The sequence below is a fragment of the Excalfactoria chinensis genome, chromosome 25 (assembly GCF_039878825.1).
Source record: "Excalfactoria chinensis isolate bCotChi1 chromosome 25, bCotChi1.hap2, whole genome shotgun sequence".
NCBI lineage: Eukaryota > Metazoa > Chordata > Aves > Galliformes > Phasianidae > Excalfactoria > Excalfactoria chinensis.
In genome coordinates this window covers 964,245-984,015 of record NC_092849.1, presented here as the reverse complement: position 1 = coordinate 984,015, position 19,771 = coordinate 964,245, and the positions used below count along the sequence as shown (strand labels likewise).

At 44.0% G+C, this 19,771-nt stretch overlaps 1 protein-coding gene across 1 annotated transcript in view; it reads left to right on the top strand.

Annotated features, from left to right (window-relative positions):
- Positions 1 to 18,015, top strand: part of KCNU1 (potassium calcium-activated channel subfamily U member 1) — a 43,250-nt gene extending 25,235 nt beyond the window's left edge. The window contains exons 20-27 of the mRNA XM_072357098.1: positions 6,204 to 6,300; positions 8,285 to 8,509; positions 8,875 to 9,052; positions 11,757 to 11,834; positions 14,583 to 14,722; positions 16,616 to 16,810; positions 17,142 to 17,245; positions 17,916 to 18,015. Coding sequence (XP_072213199.1) covers positions 6,204 to 6,300; positions 8,285 to 8,509; positions 8,875 to 9,052; positions 11,757 to 11,834; positions 14,583 to 14,722; positions 16,616 to 16,810; positions 17,142 to 17,245; positions 17,916 to 18,015 — 1,117 coding nt within the window. The remainder of the gene's footprint in view (positions 1 to 6,203; positions 6,301 to 8,284; positions 8,510 to 8,874; positions 9,053 to 11,756; positions 11,835 to 14,582; positions 14,723 to 16,615; positions 16,811 to 17,141; positions 17,246 to 17,915) is intronic.
- The last annotated feature ends 1,756 nt before the right edge of the window (positions 18,016 to 19,771 follow it).

Here is a 19,771-nt window from a genome sequence, read left to right as displayed (position 1 = left end):
GGCTTGTCAGTCCCAAATAAATCTTTAAGACTTAAGATCCCATTCTGACGCTGCCCATCACTCCCCAAACCAAAAGCAGCGCAAAACAAAGCAGTAATGCTGAGTGCTCCAGCTCAGCTAATCTGGCAGAATGCATCACAGCCTTTATAAATGTGTGAGAAGGGCTGTGCAAGAGCTCCCAAAAAGGTCATTGGTATTTTTGGAGTGATAAATCAAGGAGGGAAAGATTTGCATTACGGCTGTATAAAATCCAGGGCCGGATTAGAGAGAGAATACTTTGCAGTAATATTTCTCTCCTGACTTGTTTTATTAGCTTCCTTTAAACATGTTACATTATTGCTTATAGAATTTCATTTACTTGGATTGGCAGCTTGATAAATATGTCTATTGGCGATGATTTGGATTGCTCTGGGCATTAATATTATTAAAACCTGTCACAAGGAAATGTCTGAAAGATGACTTACTGTAAAGATTACAGCATGAAATAAATCATACAATGGTATTTGTTACCGTTTATGGCCTCTTGGAGCCGAGTCAATCCCTTTTTATGTTGCATTATTTTTCAAGTTTTTATAGCCTTACATTATATATCGCTGTCAGAAATGAACAGATGGGGTGTCAAACACGAGCCTTCTGAATAATTCCCACCCTCGGGTTATTTGTATGAAGGACAAGTGTAAAACTGTGTTCTCAAGAAAAAGGAGCTCGATAGAGGTGGAGGAAGTGTTGTTACAGTGAGCGAGATCCCTTTGTCAGCAGGCACATTGTGCTTTTGCTCACTACCTGGTATTTACACGGCAGGGTGGAGGCTCATGGAAAATGTAGCAGTCAGTTGGATGGCAAAGAAACCTGACTTTAGATGAGTTTCACATTCCTTTTGGATTTACTTTTATTGCTAGAATGGGGAAGATGAGGAGGGGGTGATTCAGTGATGGCCAAACCTCAGAGGGGTTCGTAGGAACGTGGAGAAATGCTGATGCTTCTCAAAGGCTTCAGGGATGGAATGTTATAAAGAATCTCTCCTGAAAGGTGCTGGTGGCGTTTCTGCACTTTGGGATGAACAGGGAAAGAAAATGGGCAGATACTTCAGGCTCTGGAAGGTCAAACTGGGAGCTCCTCCAGTAAGAAGAGGAGGTTTTGCATTCTGCTTTCTGTCCTGCAAAGCCTGTGTGTTTGCTGTGTGTTTTGGGGGGAGTCCTTGCTGGAGTCAGGAGGCCAGATTGGATGAAGTGATAGATGTGATGAACTGATAAATACACCCGCAGTGAATGAGGTATGTCTGGGTTAGAAAATTCAGGTAGGGACATCATCCATGCATACTTTTTCCCCTGTGCTTTCTCTCTTTAAATCTCCACCCCCTAAATCTCGCATAAGTACACAATCGAAATCAGCATTATTTTTGGAACGTGACTTTTCTCAGTCTATGTGACTCTTTAGACACCCAAATAAATGGAGATGGCTCTGGCGGTGCAGTCTGGCTGCATCTTGCTCATGGAACAATAACACCTTTCTCTTTTTCTTGCTGCAACTCACAGCTCAAGGATCAGCGTGATGGATCAGATATTTTAGCAGAGCTCTGATGAAGCAAAGCTACTTTCTTCAGTGTGCAGCATGTGCCCAGACTTGCTCTGAGCTCTCTTCCCCTCTGTTCACATTCTTTATTGTTCCTCTCAGCTTTACCATTATAGACCTTAATCTTTGCAACTTCTACTTCTCCATGCATTCCTCAGTTTCTTCCATATATCACATGAAATCTCATCTTTTCTCTCTTCCCCAGGCCTTATCCCACATCCATCATCAAGCTTACACAAGAATTTTAGGGGCTCACACTCACCATGCACAGTACAGCTGTGCTCTATATGGTAACTGGAGTTGCACCCACCTGTATGCACTGATCTGATTCCACGTTATACAATAGTATAATCACTTAAAGAATTTGCATGACTGATAGTGTGAGCTCTGAGTGCATAAGGAGAAGTTTCATAATTAGCTTTCCCTGTGAACTTGTGCAGACCAGTCTATTTATAATTTGGTCAGCTCTTGATTTTTAATGAGGTGCTGAGAGTGACTGAAGCCTCTGGCAGCATGCATTTTGTATTTTAATTACCCACAGTAATTCTGACAATTACACCGATGCCATAAATCACATCATAATGACCCATAAGAAAAAAAAAAAACCCAACACCATATTTAATGATTGGATGGGGATTTGAATTAAGCAGGTATGCAATAGCTTACTAAGGAGCCAAAAGCTCCTTGGAGGTAAAGACTTCCAAATCTTGTTGAGCTGTGGCTCCAGCAGGTGAGGAAACTTGGTGCAAAGTTTCTTTCACAGGCCAAGCCCTGATCTACACAGCAGAGGATTGCAATTTCATGCAATGAAATCCATCCTTGTGTGCCTAAGCAGAAATGGAGTTCCATGCAATGTGGTCGTGGTTGCTAACTGGCCATTCTGCTCAACAGGGGTTGTTTATCATTGGCAGTAATTGCAAGCATCCTTGCAAGCAATTGCAAGCATCCTTGGATGTCATGCAGTGGTGATGGTCCTGGTGAGCTTGAGTTTTGGAAGGGATAGCACAGCAGTACAGCTCATGTTTTCCATTCTGATGGATAGATCTGTTACCATGTCCATGAGATGCAAGCTCTTCTATGTCGTGTGCAATGCACTGCACCCATCCTTAGTGCTAACCATACTGAGGAAGGCAATAGTAGGCAATGGTCAGCATCACGTTGCTGTGGTAGCGTTTCTCCTTTGGTTATTTCTTGAGCAGTTTCTCTTACACAGACCTGCAGTGCTAATGCTGACTGCCCTGAGAAGCAGTGCACACATTTCCCAGCTCAGCCCTGGTGTGCTGTCCTGCATGGCCCTGTGTTCCAATGGGTCCCAGCTCTCTGCTTTTGACCCTTAGCGAATATCACTCCTATTATCTAAGATCTCAACTAAGCCAAGTTCTGCTCTTGAGATTATCTTGCTGTTAATAATGTCACAATAAGTGGGTGGAAGTAGCTAATGGCTCTAAGCCACAAATGATCCCAAATGTTCTCAGTCTCCACTCTCCTGTAAACCTTGACAGATTGGGAGTGCTTAGTAAAATATTGTAACACTCAACACGCATTTACAAGGCAGCGATCTGTCCCATGACGGCTTCCAGATGTGTAGTGTGTGCAATTTCATAATTCAAGAGCAGATTCTATTGCCCTCTGCAGATCCCCCATCAGGCTGTTCATAAACGCTGCTCGTAATTAAATTAACCCACTAACTAGCCATGCAAATTTTGATAAGCGGTGACCAAAAAAAAAAAAGAAGAGGGAACTGTTGAGATGCTCTCAAAAAATGACAGGGTTGTCTTCAGAGATTAGTTATCATTAGGAGAAGATTTGTTGTTTGGTTTGTTGTTTGGTTTTTTTTTTTCCCCTTCCCGTTTGCCAAATTCCACTTTGTCCCTTCATACATGACAACTGCTTTAAGGCTTTCATCTGATAATTAGGAGCTGAATTTCGCCTCCCCTTCCTCGAGCTGCCTGCTGTCCTACTCTCTGTTCAGCCTTTCTGGAACTGAAGCAAGGCACTGTTCTGTGTGTGGGTAGCAGGATCAGGCTTCAGTTTTAAAACCCAGCTCGTGCCCAGCCTGAGGAGCAATGGAGGAACAGCACATGCATGCACTGGAGCTGATGAGAGGCTGTGCAACCTCAGGGGGAACCTCGGCAAGGATTTCACCAGGGATGCTATGAATAATGGGCTGTTGTTTTCTGTCAGAAACGATGGCTCAGAGCTCTGACACATGAGGTCTGCCTGCAGTATCCAGCTCCCCTACAATAAACTGCGCTATATTAAAAAAGAGCTGGAGTTATGACACCTGGCTTACATCAATGGCTGAACAATAGGTCCTTTTTACAGTGGAGTGCTGGCCAGGGGGTGGGTTGGGTGGAGGTTGGGTGTGGAAGAAGAGGCTGAACAGCAAAAGCAGAAGGCATCTCTTGGAGTGAAGCAGCCCCACTGGTCTGTCTGGGTAGCCATTCAGGGCACTCTGAATTCCTCCTTCACTGCCAGCTCTTCATTTGCTTTTGAGGCTCCATCACTCAGAGCTGTCTGAGGATCCTGGCTCCATATGAGAATGCAGTGTAGAGCAGTGCCTGTTAGACTGGGACTTGGCCTTTCTGTGTATTGTAAGTGCCAGTGTTGCTCTAAGCTGTTAGCTCAGCTTAGGTTGACTTTGTCATTCACATCTAAATCTAAAGGGGGGAACATCTAAGTACTGCTATGGTATAAATGATAACTACAGCCTATTGTTCTGCAGTGAGTTCTGTACAACCACACTGACTTCACTGGGATTACATGTGCACTGCTTAGGGGCGGATTTGGTTCAGTGGATGTAATTAAAGAAAATTACTCATTTTTAAGATCAGTTTTACCTGTTGCCTGATTTTTCTTTTTAATTATTGGACGGAATGCTCTAAATTACAACACTTTGCAATGATGCATAATACCTCTGCGTTATTAATTAATTGAGCCTCACAGTTCCTTGTGTTCCTTTGATGCATTGCGATCTGAGTGATATAATCCACGGTGATGAATAAGCTGAGCCCAGATAAGCACTGTATTCTCATAGTGCAGGCCTGGGAGTGAGAAAGGGGCTTTGCAGCAGCCCCACAGGCAATGGCAGTTTCCATTGTATGTGTGTGAAACTCTGCTCCTCCCTAAAGGAGAAGGCTAACCTATATGCAGATCTGGGAGCGATAGCATTGACATGGCAAGGCACGGCATCATCTGAATGCCACTCGTTGCTTTCTAGACTCATGGAGAGCAAGCATGGATAGCTTTGTACTCAGCACAGTCAATTTGTGACCCAGATAACCTAATAGCTGCAGTAAGTAACTCATGTAGCTCAAACAAAGACTATTTCTGTCTGTAGAGTACGACACCATATCAGTTCTTGTGCCCCCATCCTCAAGCTGCTCAGAGTCCCAATGCAGAATGATTTATGAGTGTCTCAGGAAAATCAGATTTCTGTAAGGATCATGTAATCTGCAGAGTTTGTGACAGGAGAAACCCCTAACTAAAGAATGGTTTGTTAAATGAGAGTGTGCTTGGCCTTGCGAAGGGGGGATGCTGCTATGATAAAGCAGGTCTCCTGCTATCTCCTCTTTTCCCTGCCTTGGGGATCCACGAGGTGTTTCTTCCTAGGCGTTTATATTTCCTATAATATTAAAAGAAGAAGTTGTCATTTCTGACAAGTTGTGTATATAGATGATGTCTTTATTATGATAGAGATATATACACTGATTGATTGGTGAATGTGAGTCAAGTAAAGAGAGCTCGTGAGAAGAGTCTCCAGCTTGCCAAAATGCCATTTAATCAGTGGCCTGAAGATTCATTAGCTGAGGAGGAGACGTGTGGTGAATGGATGTCCCTTAGTGCAAGACCTGGGGAATAAGCAGAAACCACCAGGAAGATCCAGCCTGATCTGTCAGAGTCTGATGTGGAATAAAAATGTTAATGGCTGTGCAGAAATGACTGACTTTTAACTTATGCTGAGCACTGGTTAATTGTGTGGCAATTGTGTTAATTGTGGCATCATGGAGTTTGGTAGGAGCTGCAAAAATGGTTAAAATCTCAGTTTCCTGCTGCTCTGCTAAGAAGTAACCTGTGTTTCTGTGTAAGCTGGTTGGTCCAGGGCACAGCTTGGTCTGCCTTGCAAGCCTTGCATTGAGTGGCACCTTCCCCTAGCAAAGCTCCCCCTTCTCTGCTAACCTCAGTACTGCATTGACAAGATAAGGATGATTTGGACAAAAAAAAAAACAATGTCAGGACCGAACACTTGCCTGGTCATACAGCTCCTCTAAGGCTCTTGTGTTCAGTGTGCATTGTAATCCTAGATGGCAAGTTTCTTTTGTTGCTGCTATTTCAGTTCCAAAGCGATTAAATAAGCTTTGTTCCTAAGACAACTGCTCAGGGCTCCTTCTACCTACAGTAAAGCTGGAGAGAGAGTGCTGAGCAAACAGGTCTTTTCCATCAGCAGAAGAATATCCTGCAATGCGGGCCTTATTTAAAGTTGCTGAAAATGAGGGGAAAACTCTTGCTAACTTCATTAAGGGATTGATAACTGCAATGTCAATGAGGAGGGCATCTCAGCAGCAGCTGGAGATGTGATCTCAGCTTAGAGGTTGTTCTGTAGCTCAGAAGCTGCTTTCTCTCTGTTTCAGAGTCCCACATGCCCAAGAGGTGGAGAGCAAAGTCTCCTTGTATCTAACAGGAAGGTTCCACTGCTGTGATGCTGTTCCGCTGCACGAAGCTCTTCTGGTAGGTGTGCAGTGGTGGCCTTTGGTATTTCACATGTTCCTCCTCATCCTCCAGGGAATAAATAGGGGCTCCAAAGTGCTCACCTGGGCAGATAAGACAGTACTTTGTAGTTTACTGTTGTTTAAGTGCATTCCTTGAGCTGACCCTGCTCCAAGGAGAGACACTGAGACCACAACCCCCTGTTCAGAAGCAAGTTGCAGTTAAAAGTGTCTTGACCAGAGTCTGATGGGAGCTGAAGTCTCATTCCATGGACATACTTGCTTTAATTTAAGTGGTAACCTGGGAGCAGAGAAGGATCTCCAAGGTAACAAGGGATTGGTAATGCCTCCCGTGTTCATCTAAAGCAAGGTAGTCATCCAGTCTCAGGAGAGCATTTCAGCAGATGTGCAAAGGAAGCTCCAGTTGATGCCTGTTTTGTTTTTAAACCTTGCACGTTGTGTCCCTTGCCCTATTGATCTGGCTATCTTTAATATTGTTTGGTTTATTTATTTCATGTGTCTAATCCGTAAAAGAACAAATCCTATCTAGAAATGGCAGGTTGTGCTCAGAGCTGCCAGAGAGCTGAGAGTAGGCAACCAAATCTTGCAATGAGGTGATCAAAGATTTCATCAAAAATACAGAATGTTCAAGCTGTTCTGCCAGCTGGGAGACTTGTAGCAGGCTGGAATTCATGCTGCTTGAAATGCTGCAGCTTCCTTCCAAGCAAATAAAAGGACCCTATTGCCCAGCAACCACCAAAATAGGATTAGTCATTACAAATGGGCAAATATCCCAATAGGACTGGGAGCTCAGCTCTGAGAATTGAAGGGTAATGTTTTGAAAAGATCTTACAGGCAGACTTACACGAGGAAAAGGCTTACAACTGCTAGCGTGTCCTAATTCCCCATGTGCCACTTTTGTATTGTACTGGTTCTGTGTAGCTATGCTAGGCTGTGCAAGAGGCTCTTTATGAGGCTTAGGAATGTCCACAAAGAAATAAGTGTGTAATAGCTATTGCACTTCATGCTCATGCAGTTCATGGAAAATTAGATCATATACCTTACAGAAGTTCCTGTAGAACATCCATGCAGAACGCAGGGCATCTAAATACATACAAATATAATTCTCTTTGAGGTTTAAAACATAAAGCATATATGGAATTTTATGGTCACCTTCCTGGCCCCAGCTTGGTAGGATGGCCTACAGCTTTCCATAGTGTGCCTTACCTCTCCCTGCTGCTCATTCACTCATCAGACCGCTCCTCTTGATCTTGCAGTTGTGTATTTCCTTTGCAGAGTTCAGCAGTAATAGTTTTTCCAATTGTTCCTATAAAATAAGCTATAAAATAGATTGTGTTTTTAATTGTTCAGCTTCATTCAGTAGACTAATCGTTGGTCTTCAGGCATGTTACATTAAATACAGCTAAAGGTTTCATTATTCAATTTAAACTAATCTAATTAGTTAGAGACAATCATTTAATTTGGTTATGATTCTAATCTCTCATCAGGAAACTTCTCCCTGACAAAGACCCTTGTTTGTCTTTGGAATAAAACTGCCATAGGAATGAATATTGTGGGAACGGATCCCACAGTTCCTGGTTGGTGGATGTGGCTGTCAGTTCTGTGCCTGGCTTTGGGGATTGCCCATCCCACCTAACAACCACAAGACAGCAGCCATACATACAAAGCAGTACCTCCTCCCCAGCTCTGTATTAATTAGTTAATTTGAGAAGCATAAACAGATAAGCAGGAAGAAAGACCAGGACAAAGCAGTTAGTGAGCACCTGGAATTGATATCGACTATTGCTGATGTGCTGTGATGATTTTGATGCCTTATACCAACATAACCAGCTTTTTGTAGGATACGTTTGGAATCCAAATACTTAAGGACAAACACTTTCTTTGGTATATATTCTCATTCTACCTGTAGATGTTACAAGGCAAAGAGGTATTTTCAATCTGATAACCCTATCAGCTGCCCCATCAGAATTCTGCTTCCAATTTAGAGCTGCAAGAACCAAGCAGTGCTGTACCTGCAGGACCACATCTTGGTCTGCGTCTTTGGTGATGCAAACTCCCCACTGATTGGGCTGCAGGACTTTGTGATGCCCTTACGAGCAACAAACTTCCTTTACCATGAGCTGAAAGACATTGTTCTCCTCGGGCCATTGGAGTACCTGCAAAGAGAATGGAAATTTATTCAGCATTTCCCAAAGCTTTGGTTATTCTCGGTAAGGATCTTTTTGGATACCGTTTCTCCTTTGGAAGATGTATTAAAACTGTTTGTTAATATGAGGGCTGATCCAAAAGTAATGCCTCCTATTTTATCACGCTTGTCCATAATGCCAGAGGCAGATGATGGTGGTATGGCACTGTGGTTACCCCCAAGAAGATAATCATGATTAGGAATGGGGAATTGTCCAATGAACTGCAAATTTAGACCCACAAATTTTCTTCTCTGGCCAAATTTTCTTGTATTTGAAGATGCTTCCAAAATGCCATTCAGGCTGGGCTTGAAAGAAATACATTTGTACACCTTTCGCCTTTAATGGTCCTCTCAGATTTCTCCTTATCACTCTTTGTTTGGTTTGACCAGGGCAGTGCTCTCTCCTGTGCGGATCTGAAGGCAGTTAATGTCCAAGGTTGTGCTGCTTGTGTCATTCTGTCTTCCAACACCCCTATCTCAAACAATCCTGCCCTGGTGGACACAGAAAGCATCCTAGCCACTCTCAACGTCCGATCCATGGAGGCTAAGCTCAGCTCATCCTCACTGGGTAAGCGTGCTTCCCTTTGCCTGTGAGCTGATGTGACAAAGGAGGGCAGAGGAGGGAGGAATGAAAGCATCACTTGTCACTACTCTGAGCCACAGCCCATCTATCCTGACTATGTCAATGAATATGGCCTGAAATCCATTTCAGCTTGGCTGGCTGGACAGCCTAGTCCAATTTGTGCAGCTACAGGTTTGCAAAGGAGAGGTACACCAACACTGCTCCTGGAAACAGGCCAGTTCCTCCCGAAAGCTCTGAGTGAAACTTCAAGGTTTCCAGTAAAGAGACGATTGTGGGAGGCTAAATGGCAATGAGAGCTGGTTAACTGCTGCGTTACTTGCAAAAGCATGTGTGAGTGGAGTCCCTATCCATCCTTCCAAAGGAGAAAAACAACACCTTTCCCTTGAGGCTTGAGAGGGTGGGCTCTGTTCTCAGCACAAAACTGCAATGGAAGCAAAAACAGCCTCAGCTCAGCAGAATATTTATTGTGTCTCTTCCTTCCTTAATTTGGCAAAAGAGCTGAGATTTGTCCTCCTCTTGAGAACGTGGAAGTATTAATTAACTGAAGACGGGCTGAGAAATGGATGGCTCTCTTAAGTGTTTCCCATATACTTTATTATCTTTCTAGGCTTTTAAAGCAATGGCTGTGCCAAAGAAAATATTACAGTGAGGCAGAGACAGGGTGTTTTAATAATAACTAGGCAAAATAACATCAACATACAGCGTGTACTGTCAGAACAGGAGAGTAATGATTTAGAACGGGATATTTGAGTAAGGGATAATTGTGACCTGAATAGATTACTTTTAACTAATGTATTTATTGCTATGTATATGTGGAACTCATTGATTGTACGAAGAGGAAGTAAACAACATGTACTTAAATGTATATAATTTATGTACCGCTGTAATGGCAGATATAGATACTGTACTTACTGCATCTTTATACCTATATATGGAAAAGAGGGGGACTCGAGGCAGACAGGGCACTTCATCCTATCAGCCACAGTTCTACCACCCTCCAGCATTATCTTTTTTTTACCTAATGACTCAAAATCACAGTACATTGTGTGCAGAGCTCTGAACTACAGTGCAAACGTGGAAAATAGAGATGTGAGCATCTGTTCATCAAAGCCTTCCCAAGCTGCCTTGCAGAGTTCCTATTTTGTGCAAGAAGACAACTGCAGAAAGGAAAGAGCCGACAGATAGAGAACAGCAAGGAAATTTGCCAGGCTGGGTAACTGTCAAGTTAGCTTGGAAACAGTGAGAACAGTAAATAGTAGCAACAGAGCCAGGCAGTGCCTGTGCTGATCTCAACTTGGTGTCAGTTCAACTCCTGCAGTAGCTAAAGGCAGCAACCTGTAGCAGTGAAATCTGCATTTCAGAGCTCAGGTGCTTTGGTAAACGCTGCAGCAAACTGGAGTCTCACTTTGGACACTGTAACAAAACACAGATCAATTGCATTTCCTGTGGTTTTAGATTTCAGGGTGAGAATTTCAAACCCAATCAACCCCTGCCCATTCTGTGCATTACTTGTCCCATGGGGTGGAGAATTAGGCAGCTCTTAGAGAACCAGACCCACACTGTGGTAAACATTACTTAGGCTCACAAGAACGAGCGTTTACTGAGGTCGTGCTGATGCCAAGGACTTCTAGTCTTTCCCATGGAAAATTTTAGGTTTTCCAGTAATGCTGTAATTATCACCCTGTCATGTCACCACACAAACAGGTTGGCAAACCTAGGTACCGAACTAAATAATCTGTGGCATAATCTAAACATGTAATGGTAATTAAATCTGACAACTTAATAAGCTACTGAAATTCAAACGTACAGAAGTAATCTGCAATTAAGTAATCTTTTGTAATAGCACCCTGCCAGTCTGTAGGATTTCAGGTGGAGCGCTGTGTACTGTTCCATAGGAAAAATATTGACATAAGGAAAAGGTATCCAGGCAATGATCAGACACATTCAAATCAACCTGTGCAGTGCATGGAAAGGTGCACTGCAGGCAATGATTCACTTCAGGCATTCAGTTGTGTGCATTCAGAGATGCTTTGCTGTGTTTGGGGAGGGCTTGTTCTGCTGCTTCAAGGTGTGGTGAGTCCTGCCCATCTCTAGCGAGGTGTTTGTGGGTCCATCTCCTAAGCTCAGGGATGGATGATTGGAGCTGTCGATCTCCAACATTTACTTGCTCCTCAGAGGGGAGAAGGAAAGGCAAAGTCTTTTTCTTGACTATCAGGTCTTCAAAACTCATAGTGTATGCTTTGGCCTTCATCTGCCCCATCCAGTTACACACAGCATCCTCGAAAGGGAGGGATAAAACAAACCCCCTTCCCTCCACATGTAACTTATTGGGTACTTGGGGCCAAACAGCACTGGAGCCATCACTGCTGCACCACAGAAGGTAATTATATTTCAATAACGATGTCAATAAGCAGCTCCCAGGAGTGCTTTTATTTTTCTCATCCTTTGAAGCCCTGAATGAATAAAGTAAGCCTTGAAAAAGCAAGCCAAGTCAAGCAACTTTCTAAATATAGGAAATGCTTTGGGATTTTTTGCATGACAATGACATTATTTTTAGGCATAGGCAAAAGATTTCCTTCATTTGTCAGTCTGAACGATTGTGTCTTGGTTTCATTTTATTCCCCCTCCCCCTTTTTCTGCTTCCATGGACTTCCCTCTCTCCTCATGTTGTTATTGACTGTTTCTACAGATGCTGTTTTCGGAGCAAGAGCATTGGGGAATCAATCAGAGCCACGTTATAAAAGGATCCCCATCACTACAGAGCTGAGTAAGTTATTCTTTAGGAAAGAATTTCACAGCAGCAATATGCGTGCTGCATTATTTATTTAGCCCGGGCCTTTTTAGAATTCAGAGGCAGAAAGCGACACACACTACATGTCCAAGGAACATTAAAAGGTTTGACTTAGATGTTAATTCACTGCCTTCGAAGGAGTCAGGATGGTTTATCGGGAGAATAAATAAAACAAAGTGTTACAAAGGTCTCAGCGTGAAGCAAAACACCGAGGCATCCATTTAGGATGAAGATAATGTCCTTGTTCTGTTCTGCTAGACTGGATCTCAGGAGATCTGTGTTCTGGTCACGTGGCCCACATTTATCCCACCTTTGGGTACAGACTTCACTATGATAAATCAATCAGGAGTGTTTTTTTCCTGCTTTCCCTTTATTTTCAGTAAAGAAACAGACACCACCAAAAGCAGTTGTGCACAGAGGGAATCTGATTTGTCCTTTGGCCATGCTTCCCTCTCTCTGGTGATTTAAAGAAAGATCTCATGCCCAGTTTTCATCTCCCAACAAAACGAAGCAAACCAAGGCCTGGTTCTCTACATTTCAACCCTCCCCTTTCTGAAATACTGCAGTGGTTCCCTCTTCTTCTCTGGATCCTGGTGGTGGCTCTTGCAGGCTTCTTCCATTCGCCTCTCTAACCTGTGTTCATAACTGGGACAGCCATGGAGCTCTTCCATTGCTGCTCTTGGTTGGTTTTCATTTTTGCCTTCGTCTCCTGATGGTTACAAACTAGATCCATTAATTAGGAACACGAGCCCTGATTAATTGATTCGTAACGCAGCAGTCGGTGTCACAGCAGAGTGGTGATGCTGAGCTGGTGGTCCCCAGTGATGTGGATGTTTTGCTCTGTTCAGAATGCTGACACAAGAACATCGCATCATCACAGCGTGCTGCGGGGTGGCACAGCTAACTGACCTCTCAGCCATGTGCTCAGGATTGGGTTCTCTTTCTTCCTCCTTTGGAGCAATGCTTGTAAGCAGGCACAACACATCTGAGGGGTGGGTGTGGGACAAATGCACTGCTGCCTCCATACAGCAGCAAAGCACTGCAGTGGGTTGCTTGGTCCTTATGCTGAAACACTGCATCAGAAACTTATGATAAAATAATGCCTTCTTCAGGATCCTTCAGAACTGTCAGATTCCCCAGAGCAATATTTGGATGCTCTCTGGTGCTGTGGTTTCAGCTTTTATTTCTGTTGTGTCCAAAAGCCTCAGAAATGTTTTGAGCTGGCTCCTGAGGCCCAGAAAAGGCACTTTGCTGTCACACTAATGTCTGCAGACAGCCATTGCACCAGTGTGATTTCCCTCCAGGATGTGGTGTGTCATGGAGGGGAAAACATCTGTGATCTGTTGACATAACTTGGGTTTTAGTCATGTCAGCTCTTTGACACAATAATGAATCGAGCCCGGTCCCTCAGCACATGGAGGGCTGCCCCACTTGTGGTCTTCAACAGCATAGAAACATGTTCAGAGTTACAAGGATGGGCTAAGAAGGAAAGTAACCCCCAAATTCTTTACTTTCTGGATAGTGCGGCCCTGGAATAGACTGCCCAGAGGGGTGCTGGAGTCTCCTTCTCTGGAGATGCTCAAACCCACCTGGATGCTTTCCTCTGCAACCTGCTGTGGGGAACTTGCTTTAGTGGGGTTAGACTGTGGCACCTGCAGAGGTCCCTTCCAACCCCTGTGATGCTGTGGTTTAAAACCTGGGTATACAAAAGCCAGGCCAGTTAAATAGCAGCTGCACATGGAGGTGTGGAAAATAGAGCAGGATCCTTACTGTGGCTACAGGACTTTGTTCTCTGTGCCTGGGTGCTGCAGGATGCCTTGGGGAGCCACAGTGATTAATTCCAGAGCAATGTCAGCTCCTAAAAGCCAGGGTGGGTGAAATATCTGTATTGAGAGCACATGGCTGAAGGATGGCACTGACACTGCAAGACAACAGGAGGCATTAATAGCGTGGGGATTCTGGCTAGCTTTAGTCATCTTTAAAAATGATACACTCAAATGTATTCTGGACCAAGGGGACGTTATAGAAATCAATCATTACTCACACAGAGTTCCTTGCTCTCTCTGTTTTTTAATGGGAAGACATGGGTTCTTGATCTCAATTCTTTTCAGTCCTCCTGTCTCTCTCTAGCTGTGCTGCTGTCATTCATCAGAACTCGATGGCAGTGCTGGAGTGCCAGGACAGACCCAGCATGTCCAGGAACACTTCTGGCAGGGCACACTTAAACAGCTCCCTGAGAATAGAAGGCAAGCTGAGGAGGAATCACTTTCTGAGTGGGGGGAGGGAGGGCAATTCTGCAGGACTACCTCAGACAGCAAGAATAGGGATCCTCACTTGTTCGTCAGCCTTGTAACAGAAGGACAGCCATGTAAGAACCTCCAACCCCATTTTAAGCCAGTAGAAAGAGCCATTCCATTTAGGTCGGAAAAACGAGTGGAAGAGGTTAGGTTATTCTTTCTTTTTTCAATACAGGTAAATTAATTTTGGCTTGCTAACTTTAAGCACTTGCTTGGAAAATCCATTTGAGGCTTCTGCGTCTTTTGTGTCTCATTGCACCATTGGTCAGCAGCACTGAGTATTTTGTTCCTCTTTCCTAATGCAGCACCCTGTTCCTAGTGGCGGCCTTAGAATGGCAAGCTACATTTATTAACTTTCTTTTCTCATCCTCCGTGGCTTCCCTCCATTGCTAAGATGGCTCCTGTTTCTTCTTTGCTTATCCAACAGAGTTTTCACCAAATGCCCACTTCATTAATCAGGCTCCCAGCAGCAGTTCTGACATCCCAGAGGAAGATCTGCTTTCCTCCATCGCTGCCCCCGCAGGAGCTATTTTCTCAGATAGCTTCTTGAATTCTCTTTTGTCTATGGTAAGTAGATGTATCTCCTCCTGTCACGTTTAGTGGCATTGGAGTGTTAACAAAGTGATTATCAGCCAGGGTAAACCCACTTAATCTACCCTTAACAATGGTGAAGGCCACACGTGTCAGAAACACACAAGACTCTGTGCCCTCAGAATTAAGCATGTCTATTCCTGTTTAAGCAATTTGCTAATCATGGAATCCTGGACTGGTTTGAGTTGGGAGGGACCTTTACAGACCACCAAGCTCCAACCTACTGCCAATGGACTGCTGTGTGGGCCTCTGATTTCCCAGAGCAGCAGGTTCCATAGGATAAAAGGCAATTTTGGGCTCCAGGAGACACACCTGAGTGATGCTGTGAGCAGCAGCTGCTCTCCCTGGTTTTGATATACCAGACCAGGAGGACTGTGGTGATCCCACCCTGGTGATGTGATCATTCTAAGTTGCTGTCACAGCAGAGTGCTATTGTTTTTGATGACACTTAGGTGTAGTTAAGCCAGGATTTGGGCAGTAAAACCGCAGTGCAGCTCATAAACTAGTGCACATAAATTGACTTCTCTTTTTTCCCCAAAGCCCCTTTCTTTCTCTTCCTCACTCAGGAGTTGAGTTTCACTTGCATTGCTCTCAGTTCTTGTCCAGGGGGATAGTGCTTGGGTGGCAATTTTGCAGAGATTGAATAAATACAAAACAAATCTATCAAAGGGATAAGCAGTCCAAAATAAGCGTGTCAAGTCCAGTTATGGTTTTCTGAGGAGGTGTTAGGGAAAGTATTATATTGCTGCTACTCTCTGATATGTCAGTCAGGCAGATAGTAATTAATGGCTGCTTGTGTCAAGTGAAAAAGTAACTTGAGACTTAGCATGACCTGTCTTAAAGGATAAAATTTCACTCCACCATAGATTCCAAGGTCTGTCCAGGAATGATCAGCACTTGGCTCTGCTTTAGAGCACTGGGGCGCCTTATGTTAGGTTCAGTCAGTCTGTGGATCCATAGAATCATCATAGAATGGCCTGGGTTGAAAAGGACCTCAAAGATCATTTAGTTTCAAGCCCTCTACCACAGGCAGGGCTGCCAAGCACCAGACCAGGCTTCCCAGAGCCACATCCAGCCTGGCCTTGAATGCCTCCAAGGATGGGGCATCCACAGCCTCCTTGGGCAACCTGTTCCAGTGCAGAATGGGACTACAAAGCTGCTTGGTGGTGCAAGATGGATTCTGGCCCAGCCTTTGTGTGCAGGTCCATCACTAGGAAGTGTCAATATCTCCAGCTGTACCCAGACAAGAGCTGAGAAAGAAAGTAACTCCTTATGGGCACACCAAGGAAATGCTGCTGCTTTAAAGCCAGACCCATTGTGAACACAGTGTGCAGCATCCCGGTGTGTACGCACACCTCTGTCGTTGTTCCCTGCCTTTCAAACCCCCGCCGTGTAACTCAGCCAAGAAAGTACAGAATGAGGGTGACATGCAAATCCTATTAATTCATCCAAGTATGGAAATGCAATCCTTTTGATGTCAAAAAGTACAGCAATGATATGTTAAAGAGCTCAGCACGCTTCTGTTAAATATGTAAAGTGCAGATTCCCCTGAAGCTGTATCACTCCTGGATAACCCTGGACTATAGCTCCTTACTTTAAAAGGCTGGGAATTACTCTAACAGCATTATACCCTTTAGCCCGACAATATGGTCAGAAGTTCTTAAGCGGATTTGAGCTGAGCTTGGATTTAATAGCAGCGTTCCTTCTCTGCACCTTGTTGAGTTTCTTTACTCAGGTGAGTGCAGGTGACAACCTCTCTAAAGTGTCTGATCACATTCTCCAGGTTTTCAGTGGCAAAAATCTGTTTGTCTTTCGGCAGTCGAGGCATCCTCTTTAATCTTTACATCTTCCTTGCTTCTTCCTTTGCAGACCTACTACAACCATCACATCCTGGCTTTGCTGCAGGCTTTGGTGACAAGCAGGACGAGCCCAGCATTGGAGCAGCTGGAAGAAGAGGACAGCAGACTGAGCAGAAGTCTGGACAACGTGGTCCAAAATCCCTATCAAGTCAGGTGCAAGCTGGCACTCCTGCCACTGTCTGAGAGGTGGCTGTCAGGGGTCATGGTGAGTCATGACATGGATTTGGGTTGCTGGGATTAGGCTTTCATCCCCACTGCTTTCGGAAAAGAAAGGCTGGTTGTCATTACCCGAAGCTTCGTTTCATTCAGCTGAAGGTCACTGTGTAGCTTAAGCTATATATGACTGAAGACATCAGGTAGCTTTATATTATATTCTGACCTCCTGGGGTTTCAGTCATTTTGTTTTCTGTCTTTCTTACCAAATACAATGAGACTAAAAGTAGTGAACAGGGATAGCAGTGACTGATTCAGTGCTGGGCTGAGTTGTCCACTTTGGTTCATTTGAGGTAAGAGAGATTTTGCTTCTTTCATAGCAGCAGGATTCCTTTGGAGACATCTACTGCAAAGCTTTAGATACATTTGGAATACTCTGCTTCGGCCTCTACCGACTGATGGATGAGCCCAACCCGTACAAGAACAGGCAAGTACATTTCATTTTAAGTTGAACTCTATGTCAGAAGATGCCAGCTGTGACTTTGAACTTAGGCATCTGTGGAAGGCAATCCAAATTTCTTACTTTTGTCTTCAGTTTAGACATCCTTGTAGGCAATGAAGGCAATTGAGGCAATTGAGGTGAGTAGTCTGAACGTGGTTCTCTGATTATTTCTGGAGATCCGGTGCTTATTGGTGCTTTCATGAAGTTCTCTGGAGTTCATTTGAGGTGTGATTTATTTTTTCTTCATTAGAGAGCTGCTGGAGCATGAAGTTATAACACTGCTGAGGGCAGAGAGAACAGCTTCATCCTTGCCCTTCTGCTCTGATTCTTTCCATTTCAAGGTTTCCACGATTGCTTGATCTCCAGATCTCAGAAAGACACTCAGCTTTGATTTAGAGATTTTGAGCAATCAAAAACTTCATCACACATTTTGGCAGCTGTTTCAGAGACTCGTGAATTTTATTTGTGATAAGTTGGCCACTCCTAGGTGCAAAGATAGGTGCGATAAAACTCTGCATGTTGTCTCAGTGTTCCAAAGAACTCTGCAGATACAGTCATTATCCATATAAAGAACCCTACGACATTCCTCCTGTACCAGACTCAGTGCAAAGGCCCCACCAAGCAGTCTGAATCTCACATACTGGTGCTTTTCCAGGTTTGTGATTGCTCGGCCTGCCAATGATTTGAAGATGTTGCCCACAGATCTGCTTTTCTCCATTGTTCCATTCAACGTTGCAACAACTGAAGACCTGTGAGAGGAATTGGAGAGTCGATTACAAAGTGAACAGGTACCACAGATCACCTCCATGCCAGAATTGAGAGACTGCAAAGTGCCCTGCAAATAAAGAGCTGTAGAAGCAATTGAGATCCCACAATCAATTTTCAGTGTTCTTATTTCTTAGCGGGCAGCGAGTAGCTTAAATTTGGCCAACCAGCATGAGATTAGCATTGAGAACAGTATCATGAAGCTCTAACAACAGTGCCTATCAGAAAACAGTATTTGCAAAGGGCAAAAACTTGAGTTTCTGCTGAGCAAAGAACGGATCCATCTGTATTCAAACACGATACTCCACCAAGTTTAGAGGCACTGCTCAGCAACTCAGTTCAAAGACTCCTGCACTCTAAAGTGCACTTTTCTTGCATACAGAGCTGAAGATTTTGGATTGATCGACATTTCAAAACAAAACAAACAACCCCAAATAATCCCCCATTTACTTATGCCATAATTCAGGTTCCACCCTTGTGTTACAGTCGGTGGAGGGAAGCAGGAGAATGGGTTTTTTTTTCTTCTCCCCTCTCTCTTTCCTCTAACACTAATTAGGTTTGAAAGACTGCAGCTTGAGTCCAGATACCACATGCCGAGAAGAAAGGAGCCCAAACAGCTGATGCAGAGTTCAGACTAAACTAACTGCAAGCTCCCCAGGGACATCACAAGGTAAACCTGATAGTCTCTGTCATTTACAATCATTATCAGGCAGCCGAGTCTCTGTAATTTTACTAGGGAGCCAATTAACAGATCCCTGAAGCTCAAGAGTATGGTCTTGGTCTTTTTTTCTGTTTCAGACAGGAAAAAAGAGAAAATAAGCCTTTGTTGCAAGAAAAATACTCCGAAAGTTTTCCCACCCGTGGGAATGGTTGGGTCTGGATTTGGGCTTTTCCCCTTGAGGAACAGAATAAAGCTCTGCACTTAAGTGTCAAACACCAATCTGTAAATGGGCTGTATGACCCTGGGTGAGTTATTTAACTCCTCATATCCTATTGCTTCCCACTGAATATAAGGGAAATAATGACATACTTGTTAATTTAGGTAATTAAGAAGCATGGGAGGGGATGTCTCTTGTGATTTGTTTAGCCAAGCGTAAATAGGTGCTGATTTAGGATGGGACATATAGGAACTCCGCTCAAATTATGTGAGTAATAAGCAAGGAAAAAAAGCTTGGACCAAAACCCCAAATGGAAATAAATCCACTCCTGGGGAAGCCTGGGGTTTGGATTCAGTCTGTGCCTCAATGTGTTGGACTCATCTTTCCTGGAAGAAAGTAATCATGCAATCTATCTTGAACTGTAAGTAGGAATCAGTGAACCATGCTTAGAGCAAACAAAATAGCATGGAAGTGCTTTCCCATTGCCAGCCTTGTGCAGACCTGAAACTGAGCCAGGACAGCTGATCTCTTGGTAGGAGGTTTTTTGGCCTAAAGTCACCCACTGTACATAAGAACTTAGATAACTGGTTTTGTGCACTGGGATCAACTCATCCTCTGGCAGATGGAGGTTTTGATAACAATGTCCTCGGTCCATTCCTTAGCATGCAATATTTTAGGAGTCAAAACCTGTTAAAAGGTGGAAGGAAGAGCCTGGGCAGGCTTTGCAGCCCCTGGTCCCATTGTAAGCTTCAGGAGGGGGCTGAGATCTGACTACAAAGGAAATCTTGTACTGACACTGCAAGCTTTCAGTATTGTCATCACCTGAACCCTTCTTTATTTGAAGCTGTAATTCAGACTGAGCAGAGGA